The 12,814-nt window shown below is 33.8% G+C and overlaps 1 protein-coding gene and 1 long non-coding RNA gene across 9 annotated transcripts in view; one reads left to right on the top strand and one right to left on the bottom strand.

The window, feature by feature from the left end:
* LOC103884066 overlaps positions 1 to 12,814 on the top strand; it is a 121,288-nt gene that overhangs the window by 80,848 nt on the left and 27,626 nt on the right. The window lies entirely within an intron of this gene.
* Positions 1 to 12,814, bottom strand: part of TBC1D32 (TBC1 domain family member 32) — a 225,932-nt gene that overhangs the window by 208,311 nt on the left and 4,807 nt on the right. For all 8 annotated transcript variants that reach the window (XM_017958365.2, XM_017958364.3, XM_017958362.2 and 5 more), the window contains 2 exons: positions 4,780 to 4,941; positions 655 to 832 (listed from right to left, as the gene is read on the bottom strand). In XM_017958365.2, the coding sequence (XP_017813854.2) occupies positions 655 to 832; positions 4,780 to 4,941 (340 nt within the window). The remainder of the gene's footprint in view (positions 1 to 654; positions 833 to 4,779; positions 4,942 to 12,814) is intronic.

Raw genomic sequence — 12,814 nt, 5'->3', positions numbered from 1 at the left:
AGGTGAGATCGACACTAAGGTCAGACAGGCTTCTTTTGGCCTGGTAGTCTTTGTGTACAAGTCCATGGCACATGCATAGGCTCTAGTCCAGCTAGTTTTCCTTGTCTTCTATTAGGGCCAATCCAGCCACTGGCCCCATCTTCCTCTTAATTTTGCTGCAGCCAAATGACAAGGGTTCCTACAACCTGGTAGTAGAAAATGTAAGACCTCAAATCTCTTGACATTAAAAAAAGGCTTAATGTTTTAAAACTAACAATTCATAATTTTCACCTCCAGAGAATGTATAAAGGAAATGTTTTATCGTGACACATAATCTCTAATTTAGTTAAATTTTAATGCAGATTAACTGGGAATAAGATGTTTTAACTAGAGCTTAAGCAGATTTGGTTCAACACGCTATTTTTTTTAATTCTAACATACATTAATTTCCTCATCTCACCAAGAATTGTCTCAAATATAATGTAGCTACTCAATGAACATAATTCTATAAGATGTTATTTCATGGACTAAATATTTAATATTAGGTTATTTAATTTTATTGTTTATTTTTCTTCTGAATCTTAAGAAGGCAGGAAAAATATGGCTAAGAAATAATTTATTGAAGCTATTATTAAACACCACTTCAAGACATAAATGCAAAACAAAACAACACACCTGATTGAATGACGAATCACTATCAGAGCAATTGTCTGTGCGGTAACTACGGCTTTTCTCCTTTTGGATTTTTTTCTGCCTCTCTTGATTTCGTGTCTCATCTTCTTCAAACTTGTTAATCATAGACTCAACCACAGCTATCATAATGTTCTTCAGGTAATGCATCATTTCTTTGTACCTTTAAATTCAAGGTAGTCTTAATAAGAGAAATGCGATCAGAAATTAAAACAGTCAACTAGTTAAATTATCTATTTTTCTATAAAAAGGGAAGTCTCTTTAAGAACACAATGCTAAACAGAAAAATCAAACTCAATTTTTCCTAAAGAAGAAGTGGTAGAACAGAATTCACAAAACAGCAATAAAAATTAATAGGGAATTCAAAAAGTATGTTATTTCCTGGGTTTTTTCATGGTTACGTGGACCAAGGTAGTAAAATTAAAAGAACCTAAGGCAAGAGGTTTCAATGGCATGGATTCCAATTGCTAGCAAGAAAGTCAACTATTAATATTATACCACCAAAACCCAGGCTAACTTACACATAACCTTCATCCTCTTGTCTTATACCTATCTCTTTCTCCACCCCTCCCATCCTCTATTTTCTTTCCTTCTCTTCTCCCTTGTCCATACTTTATAGACACCCATAGACACAACTGAGAGCTCTTGTATATTCCCAAGACCTATGTAAGAGTTAAGCTATCAATGTGTCCTTTCAAACAGAGGTGGGAAACCCACTCTCAGGATGTTAGGAAAAAGATTCCTGAAATTATTAAGAGTGTGAATTAGATAATATTTAAAATCTCTTCTGGTTGGTCTAAAAAGCTTAAAAAGAACTGGTATCAAATTTCTCCACTTTGTAAGTTCAAACTCTCAAGCATCCCTATGAATACGAAACTGAAATCCTCAAAAGCACTACGAATAGAATTTTAGAGCTAGAAAGAACCATAAATATAGTTGAGCTCTTTATTTTACAAATGAAGCATGTGTGACCTGAACCACTGAAATTTCTATATTTAAAACAAAAAAGGCATAAAGATGTAAATAAAAATAGTGAATAAATTATAAAATTTGAAATTAGAAAACTTGAATGGGGATCCTGACTATTTTACCGGCCAGCTCTGTCATCATGAATAAGTTTCAATTTCCTCAACTATAAAATGCGACTAAAAATACAATCTAGCTAACCTATTTCATATGACTATAGCAAGAAATAAATATGTGTGTGTATATACATATATACACATATATGTCTGAAATGATAATACATGTATAGTGTGTGCGTATATATACATATATACATGTATTTATTGTCATTAAAATAATGAAAATACACTAGGAAACTATGCACAGAAATGTCCTTTTCTGTATAATTCTGGATAATGGGTCATTGTAACTCTATAAATCAAAAGAAGAAAAGGTACTTTATCTCTCATAAAAGAAATCAAATCTGCTGGGGAATTTGAATAGAAATCATAGACTGAGATTCTACATAAAAAGTCTAAAATACATTTAAAATTTTTCTTGTTAAATAGATATAATTTCTACATAATTTAAACTATGTTAATATATTTAAATGTAATTTTTAATATGTATATCATATAGAACTATAAGTTTTGAAATACGCGTATTTAACATATTTCTTTAAGTACCAGAAATTATGAGAAAACACAAAAATACTGAAAGCAGATGGAAATAAATTAGGAACCGCTAGGGGGAGAAACATACAGAAGACAACTAAATAGAGGTAACAAAGAGTCCAGGGAATATCCCAGTTTGATATAAAGGGACATCAAAAAGAAGTCTGAGACACACACACTACTTTGCAAAGTATATTTAAGGATAACTGAGCCCGGAGATCCAGCTTCTGCCTCTACAGATTCTGGGCAGCAACAAACACGGAAACAAAACAGTGCCCTGGCAGCAATCAATACACATCCATCAAAAGCTGTTCTCTCCTTCCACAGTGATTGAATTCTAGCTGGGCACAGGACTAAACTACACTCCCCAGCCTCCTTTGCAGCTAGGGAAGGTCATGTGAACAACATAAAGTCCCTATCTCCTTAAAACTTATAATCTGGTGATTTAATAAAGAAGTATAAAAGTAAATCTTAATGATATACAGGATAAGGATAATGGTACTTAAAATCCATAGAAAATCTGTAAGTTTTGCTTTGAAAATAAATGTTTCCAACAGACCTTTTACAAAAGACCAGCATAAATTATGCTGTAAAAAAAATACTAAAAAAATGGCCACAGGCAGTAGCTAATAATTCTAAAAAGTAAATTAAAAAATAGTGTCATATCATCAATATCAAGAGTTAAATGAACTAAAACTCAATAGCAGCCATTGCAGTTTTGAAAAGACTAAGAAAAAACAGATATAAAATAGAATATAAACACCATTGAGTAGATTCTTTCATGCTTTGCAAGTTTTAAAGACTACAGAAAGAAAAAGCTCTAAGAAATAGTGAATAAAAACCACATCAATTAACAATGAAATTCTACAGTACTTCCAGTCATTATATGAGGAATATTGTATATTATACAGATCCTATAAATGAATTATTCTGTGCGCAAACATCTGTTTAAAAAATAAATCTCGAAATGTTTAATTACAAAAATACTTTATAACAACTGTAATGCTGTCTACAGATGTAGTGTTGCCACATTAGCCCTAAGTGATTTCTGAAGAATCACCAAAAAAAAAAAAAAAAAAAAACTGAAAAAACAAAAAAAAGCTGCACAATGTAAAATCTTTCATCCATGGTTCATAAAGTGGAAAATAAACATTTACTGAGTCATTTAAAATCTTTATGAGGTAATTATTACTGTATTAATTTTAACACATGGATGAACTAAAACACAGGAAAATCAAATAGCTTAAATAGAGATAAAAAGTAATTTCCTAGCAGTACTATATACAATTCTGCTCTTACCATGAAAATACTTTCATTAGCTGACTAATAAAGTATTTTAGTATTCCTTCTAGAATTGTTTAATGATACTGCTAGAAACAGACTTACTAGGAATTATAATATTATCCAAAGATAAAGGTGATTCTATTTTTTGTTTTCCCCAAATCAAGAAATAAGAAATCTTAGCCTCTATAACTTACGCTTGATATAGATTAGTGCATCAAACTTGCTAAATTTACTAAAATAGCTGTATGATGTCACTTTGTCAATTACTAACATATTAATTTAAATAATAAAATCAGTTGTCCCAAAGAGGAAGAGCTCTTGTGCAAAATAATTTTTTTAAAGTTTAACTAATTAAAAGTAAATTAGATTTAATACTTTAAAATACAGTCAGTAATATAAGCTTAGGTATATATTCAAATGTCTCTGATACTGGAAATATGAACCACAGCAGGTTTTCAAATGACATCATGTAATTCAACATCTTTTCATTAAAATATTGATGAGCAAAAAAAAAAATTGACGATGGCATCCTGCCTAGGGCTGGTTCCCACCTTGTACTCTGAGATGCCAGGTAGGATAGGCTACTAGTAACTCTGAAGTGGAATAATTATTCCAGTTAAATAACTATCTTGCCCTTATTAATCTTTCTTAAATGCATGTATAGCTCACACTTATTTCAGTGTTTAATATTACAAGCGTTTTCATCTTTATTTAGAAGTTTGGTGATGTTTCTTTGACCAGAAATAGGCTGTAGGAACTTAACTGTTGTTTACATCAATTAACCTAGACCCCAAAAAAAGTGAAGGAGCAAGTTATGCAAATATTTGGGAAAAGGGCATTCCAGGTAACAGGAGCAACATGAGTGCGAATACCTCGGGAAAGGACTTACTTGGTTTTTTGTGAAAGAGCAGGCAAGACCACAGCATGAGGGGGGAAATGGTAAGAAGTGGAGTAGGAGAGGGAGCAGAAGGCCCATGGTAGGCCTCATTGGGCTTGGCTACAAAAAGAATTCTGGGTTTTACTCAAAACGAGATGGGAAGTCTTTGGAGAGTCTGGGTGAAAGGGTGTCGTGATCTGACTCACTGTTTTAAAGAATCATTCTGGCTGCTACAAGAGAAATAGACTGTGAGTGACAGAGATCAAGGTGCTGTCAAGAAGTCTCATTGAAGAAAATGTTATTTGAAAATATTATTATGGCCATACTCACTCTTTAGATTCTTGAGTTCTTTTAGTGACCTGCTGTACAACTGTATCATAGCCGCATTCTTCACCCTGATTCTGATCAGATGTGCATTTTTCCATTTCTTCTTCAATCATAGAACCCAAAGTGTTGCCTATATGTTGTCTGAGGTATTTCACAAATTCATAGCTGAAACAAATATTTAGAAATTAAATACGGTAAATATCATAAGCATATTCAGAAAAAAAATCAACACAGAAAGGTAACATATTAAGATTTTGTACCTTAAACTAGGATTAAATTGGTCATTCATCACAAATCATCAAGCTAATCTACAAATTTTTCGCTATTTTTTTCTGAGACACTTGGCAAAAATCATCATTTAAAGATTACCACAGTAGGAAAAAGCAAATTTCAGAAGCAACCCAAACTTTAGCAGTTGGAAGTCTCTTCACATTTCTTTTTTATGTTCCTATCTTTAACATGTGACAGTGAAGAGTATGAAAAGCAGTTGTTAAGGATTTTCAGTTATTCAAGCTGATGAGGAAAATCATCTAGAATATAGTAATCATGAAATAAGAAATTGGAAAAAGTTAACTTCCATCATCAGAAGAGTTTTGTGTACATTTTGAAAGTAGTAACTGATGTAACTTCCACCTAAACAGTTCTTATGTTACTAAGATTATCACTATTATTAAATTCAAGACACACTTTGCCATTGGTATTTAAAGCCCTCATAGATTCCAATTTATCCTACCAGATCTATGTCCCATTACTACCTTACACATGCCCAACTCTCCATGTGATGTTTATTCCCAATACCTTTGAAAACATTATTTCACCCACTTAAGAGTGTTTTACCACCACTCCTATAGCTTATCTTCTACAGCCTAAAATGCTACCTTCTGATAAAAGCTTTCCTCGTTTCTCAACAACTGATATCCTTTCTCACCTAAGACCCAAAAGTACTCCGTCCTCTATTAGCATGCAAAACATTTTCTTGGATGCAGTTATATGACCTGCTTTATCTCCTGCTTCGTTCCTGACCACCTCTACACCCAGATTTCTACATTGTTTATAGACTTGACAACAGAACAAATCCACTTGTCTATCATCTGCAATATCTTGTACACAGTAGACACTTTATAAATACTTGTTAGATTGAAATATAGCATTGGGGAAAGGTTTATCTCTTCATTTTCTACATCAGCGGCTGTGAATTTGAATTTGCTTATTTTTTCTAAATATTTGTTTTAGTTGTTAATACTTTGTTCATTTAATGTCTATTAACAAACTTCTGATGACATTATACAATAATTACCCCCATATATGCCCTCTTATCCTTCCTGTAATTCCCCTATAAGAAAAAGAAAAGATGAATGAAAAGAAGAAAAAAAAGAAAGTGTACAGCAAAAAGCACTCTCCTCTTTCCGACTACCCACCACATTTTTGGCACTAACAGCATTATTTTTCAAGACTCCCAAACTTGACAACATGGAACACTCTTTAATGTCTGCATCTTCTGCACCCCTTGCCCATCCACTCAATCAGTCACCAACATGTGTTAGTGTTCCTGTACATCCCTGGCTTTCATCACTGCCTCCCTTTTTTCTCTATCAATCAGTACAAAGCCATATCACTTCAAACAGAGATTACTGCAGCAGCCTTCTTGTTTGACTTCTCACTTCCCTCTCTCTTCTCTCATATTTTCTTCCCTCTCATATTCATCCCAAACACTGTAGTCATATTAGCCTTCCAAAAGAACTTATTTTACTATTTTAGTCAGAGCTAGAGCCATTTTACTCATACCAATACCTCATACCATGTCACGGACGCACATAATGCCTCAATAAATATTTGCTGAATTTAAAACAATTGGCTGCCTATTATCTTTCATGGTCAAATACTGCTTCCTTGGCCTGGACTTTAAATACCTAATCAATCAAATCTCTTTATAAGAGTATCTCTACTTAAACGATGCTACATTCAAAATTCCCAACAAACCTCCAACTATGTTGATCTTCATATGAGAAAGTGATAAACTGGCCAGGCACAGTGACTCATGCCTATGATCCTAGCATTTTGGGAGGCCAAGGTGGGCGGATCATGAGGTCAGGGGATCGAAATCATCCTGGCCAAATGGTGAAATCCCATCTCTACTAAAAATACAAAAATAGCTGGGCGTGGTGGCACATGCCTGTAGTTCCAGTTACTCAGGAGGCTGAGGCAGGAGAATCACTCGAACCCAGGGGGCAGAGGTTGCAGTGAGCCAAGATTGCACCACTGCACGCCAGCTTGGTGACAGAGTGAGACTCCATCTCAAAAAAAAAGATGATAAACTAACTTGTAAGTGACTACCATGCTAAACTCTGTGCTAAGCACTTCATTAATATTATTTTATTTACCATATGATAGGTAAACAGATGAAGACACATATTCAAAACATGAAAAAACCTTGTTAAATTCATAAGCTACTAATTCATTCACTTTACTCCAAAGCCCATGTTAATCCCATAATCCCAGAGTCCCAACGATGTAAAAATATCAGAAGTGTTATAAGATATTTTGTAGTTGCAAATTGAGTGAAAAGGGAAATAAATAAATGTAATATCTTTACCAATTTGTATATTATTTCAATTTCATTTTGCAAGAAAAATTAAATTTTATTCTCCCAAAATTATAACTAGCATATTAAATTTAAAAGTATAATTTACTTAAATATTTTAATTATTGATTGAATTTCCTTTAAAATGTTCAATATTTATATTCGATATTTAGATAGTAAATCCTATGCGTTAAGGGAGTAAGTATTAAGAATAGCAGAAGAGGAAGATGAAGCTATTTTGTAAATCCAATGTCTTATAACATTAGATTGAAATAGCAAATATTAATTTTCAGAAATGCAATCCAAGAAAAACAAAACCCAAAGCTTACTGAATCATATATCATAGAAAACAGCCTCTAATCATCATCTAAATAGTCTGCGCTTCTTTTGGTAATTCATCATTGACTTACATTATCTGAAGATCTTCCCATATACGTGGAAACTTCCTATCTATACTAAATATTTACTCATTATTTAATTTGTGTATGTCTAATTACAAACCAAATCTTTGCACATTCCATACAAAACAGTGAAATCACACTGGTAATAAAAAAAATTCAAAAATTAAGGTTTCAAGAGAATCCTTTAAACATGTCCTCAATTTTGTAATATCTGACAATGCCCATACTGCGTCTACACACAGCTGGCTCTGAGACAGAGCTGGCAGATGTGCATGATGAGGTAAGTCAAAAAAAAGCTCTTTGGGTCAGGTGCAGTGGCTCACACCTGCAATCCCAGTACTTTGGGAGGCCAAGGCAGGTGGATCACCTGAGGTCAGGTGTTCAAGACCAGCCTGGGCAACATGGTGAAACCCCGTCTCTACTAAAAATACAAAAAAATTAGCTGGGCATGGTGGCATGTGCCTATAATCCCAGCTACTTGGGAGGCTGAAGCAGGAGAATCGCTTGAGCCCAGGAGGTGGAGGTCGCAGTGAGCCAAGATTATGCCATTGCACTCCAGCCTGGGTGACAGAGCAAGACTCTGTCTCAAAAAAAAAAGCTCTTTGTTCTCCACCACCACCATGCGTCCACAACCAGGAACCCAATGAATCAAGAATCAGAACATCTGATATTTCAGTTGCATAAAAGTATCACTGCTTTCCAAAAAGAACAAAGCTGGAGGCATCATGCTACCTGACTTCAAACTATACTACAAGGCTAACCAAAACAGCATAGTGCTGGTACCAAAACAGATATATAGACCAATGGAACAGAACAGAGGCCTCAGAAATAATACCACACATCTACAACCATCTGATCTTTGACAAACCTGACAAAAACAAGCAATGGGGAAAGGATTCCCTATTTAATAAATGGTGTTGGGAAAACTGGCTAGCCACATTCAGAAAGCTGAAACTGGATCCCTTCCTTACGCCTTATACAAAAATTAACTCAAGAAGAAATAAAGACTTAAACATAAGACCTAAAACCATAAAAACCCTAGAAGAAAACCTAGGCAATACCATTCAGGACATAGGCATGGGCAAAGACTCCATGACTAAAACACCAAAAGCAATGGCAACAAAAGTCAAAATTGACAAACAGGATCTAATTAAACTAAAGAGCTTCTGCACAGCAAAAGAAACTATCACCAGAGTGAACAGGCAACCTACAGAATGGAAGAAAATTTTTGCAATCTATTCATCTGACTAAGGGCTAATATCCAGAATCTACAAAGAACTTAAACAAATTTACAAGAAAAAAACAAACAACCCCATCAAAAAGTGGATGAAGCATACGAACAGACACTTCTCAAAAGAAGACATTTACGCAGCCAAGAAACATATGAAAAAAAGCTCATCATCACTGGTAATTAGAGAAATGTAAATCAAAATCACAATGAGAAGTATAACTCTTGGGTATGATTTGTTATAAAGCCCAATCTGTAAGCAACACAAAGGATATATCTGTAATTGAGGCCGTAAGGAAAGTTAACACAAGCACATTAACAAAATGTAGCCAATAAAGCTAAAAAAACACAATTCTAAAATAAAAGGCACATGAAAAAAATCCCTGTAGAGAAGGAAGGGATACAACTAGATAGGAGGAAAAAGTTCTGGTGTTCTATTCTTCAGTAGGATGACCATAGTAACAATAAAACATTATACAGTTTCAAATACCTAGAAGGAAGATACTGAATTGAAAGAAACGATAAATGTCTGAGATGATGAATATGCTAATTACCTTGATCTGTATGGAAACATCACTGTGTACTCCATAAATACATTCAATTATTATTTGTCATTTTAAAAATGAAATTCACTTTTTTAAAAATCTCCACCATTTAGCAACAGCTTTAAATAGCAAATATCCTGGAAAATGTTTAAATCTACTCTCTGGAAATTTGAATAACCTCATGCTTTTTTCTAGTGACATAATTTTTACCTATGACCACAGTAATATCTCCAGAAGACTCATTCAAAATGCTTCCAGGTTTTCATCCAAGTTCTAAATTAAATGAACCCAAGGACCCCAAGGTTAAATCTTGTCTTAAGAGGTTACTGCTCTTTTCAAAAGAAACTTCTAGGGAGAAAAAAAAAAATCTCCAGGGTTGGCAATGCCCTTTATCACGAAAGGACTGCCAGGCTGCCCATAGCTAAGGGTATTCTACTGACTCTGGGACCATTGAGAAACTTTGAGAGCCTCCGATCCCAAATTAATGAACAGAGTCATTTCTTCAAGTGGGCCTTCTACTCTTTAGGTAAGAGTACTTCAAGACTTTAAATTCTAATCCGACAATTAATTTTATGTTATTTCTTTTACCATCGGAATTCATAGCAGTACCCCATAAAATACTAAATGAAGTTGCTGTTCTACAATGGTGCCCCAAGATAGAAAACATTGTTGCAACGATGGGAAAAACAGACACCAGGACTCCAAAAGATGGGAGACAGGGAGGGAGCAAGAGTTAAAAAAAACTACCTATCAAAATACTACGTTCACTATTCAGGCGACACGATCAATAGAAGCCCAAACCTCAGCATCACGCAATACACCCATGTAACAAACCTAGGCATGAATCCCCTGAATCTAAAAAAAGAAAATTATTATTGCAATGGAGCAGGGAAAAATACGGGTCTACAAAATTAAGTACTGTGTGTCCCACATTGTAATCCTGATAGTATTGGTGCTATGTACCAGCTCTTATGAAATCTATATCTAATCTCAAAGATTGATAGTACTACTGATTTTTTAATCAAATGTTCCCATTGCATCATTTTTAAAAAATAATTTGGAGATATAATATATTCTAGTTATTTTGTATAAAAGCCCTGGATGCCTCAAGAAGACTTTTAAAAGACCCTTATACTTATCCCAGGGAGTGCAAACTCAGATGCTACAGAGGGTAGTCTGGTAAAGGAAAGCAAGCCATGTGTGAGAGAGAATGGATAGAGGTTGTGGTGAAATGAAGACATGCCCCAACTAAAGGCAAAGCTTCTACATAGTTCCAGCAACTTGTCTTTAAGAAATATGAGCCTGGTGTTAACCTTTTAATGTTTTAAGAAAAGCCAGAAAACTGACTTTTAAGCATTATCTCTCAATTTTTTAATGGTGTTTTTCTTTTTTTTTTAAAGTAGTCAAAGCAAACATGTCCACAGACCAAATATGGCCTGCAGGATGTTAATCTGGTCTTTCAATACCCTCTCTCCCCAAGAATTACAAAATTCTAACCACTAGTGAATGTCCTATATGTTTAAAATTTCTATTCAAGAACTACAAAAGCTCTCTGAAAAATCTGTATCATGCTTAACAACTTATTTTAAAATATTCTTACTAGGTCTAATTTAAATCAATTCTGCTACAATTTAGGTCCTATCCTTTCAGATCTTTAAGCAAGCTGTTAACATTTTCAGATTTCACATGTTCCAATTGTGCTTAAAATATCAAGATAATAATAGGAATAATATAGCTTTGACTGACATGGGTTACAATAAATACAACTTCCACTTATTTCTATTTTAATTAAAGTCTATTAGTATTCATTATTCATTTAAAATTTTTCTAATAACTGGTTTTTCTAGTTTTTTAAAAGATATAGTCTGTACAATGAATAAACAAGTTTATAATTCTTATATATCTTTTAATAATCTATGAAGCAGGTTTGCTTCAGGTTTAAATTCTGAAGTTTACACTGACCAATTTTGCAATCTTACGCAAAACACTTGACCTAAGTTTCAATTGCCCACTACTTAATGGTGATGATAATCTGAATATTAAAATGTTTTTTATATAATAGTGTTTTCATATACTCTGACATTTTTCTCACCAAATATACTATGCATACATTTGACTAACCTTGTTACTTTGAAGTAATTTAACGAGAAAAAAATAAAAACTTGGTACCAATGACACTATTACCAAATGAATGCAAAATACCTTTTACAAAATATTTTTCAAAGAGGGACGTTAAAACCTAAGAAGACAACTGTTTGTTAATAAGGAAAGACATGCGGAGTGGAGCTCACCACATTTCAGAAGCAGTTCAGTTAAAATACACAGCAATGTGTCTGATCATTCATCAGTAGTAACCAATGATTTGAAATTCTTCACATTTACATTGAAAAACTTCACCAAGTTGAGTAAAAGAACATTCACTTTTTCCATTCTCTTTTTGCCAGATTTCTTACCTATATTTCCCAAGAAAATGCAGTAATTTTTTTCTGTGATAAACTTCTGACATGTTCATAATGTTTATATAAAAATATGGGGAGGTACAGAGGTTACTCTTACAACATAAGGACATTCAGAAATCTAATTGGTACAAATTTGTTTCAAAAAAGTCATCCTTTTAGCTATTTAAAAAAGCAAGAGGCCGGGAGCAGTGGTTCATGCCTGTAATCCCAGCACTTTGGGAGGCTGAGGTGGGCGGATCACCTGAGGTCAGGAGTTCAAGACCAGCCTGGCCAAGATGGTGAAACCCCGTCTCTACTAAAAATACAAAAAGTAGCCGGGCGTGGTGGCAAATGCCTGTAATCCCAGCTACTCGGGAGGCTGAGGCAAGAGAATCACTTGAACCCAGGAGGCGGAGGTTGCAGTGAGCTGAGATCTTGCCATTGCACTCCAGCCTGGGGTCAAGAGTAAGACTTCGTCTCAAAAAAATAAATAAAATAAATAAATAAAAAGGCAAGAAATATTCAATCATATATGGAAAAAATTATCATTAATTTTTTAAAAGTATTTTATTAGTGGTTATGAATTGTAATGTTGACATGAGGAATTCTTAAAATACGCTATATTTCAGAATCATAGAATTTATTATATGACAAACAATCTTATATCACATTAGCATATATAATCATACTTCATCACACTAGTGTATATAAGACCATATAATAGAAAGAACGAGTATTTTACATCTCCTACAACTTTTTAGGTCAAAAATAAGCTTTTGGCTCATAATAAACAGTTACAAGGAATGCATTCATTAATTATAGAAGCACACATAATTCTTGGTAAT

Source organism: Papio anubis, chromosome 6, assembly GCF_008728515.1.
Source record: "Papio anubis isolate 15944 chromosome 6, Panubis1.0, whole genome shotgun sequence".
NCBI lineage: Eukaryota > Metazoa > Chordata > Mammalia > Primates > Cercopithecidae > Papio > Papio anubis.
This window is presented reverse-complemented; position numbering and strand designations above follow the sequence as displayed.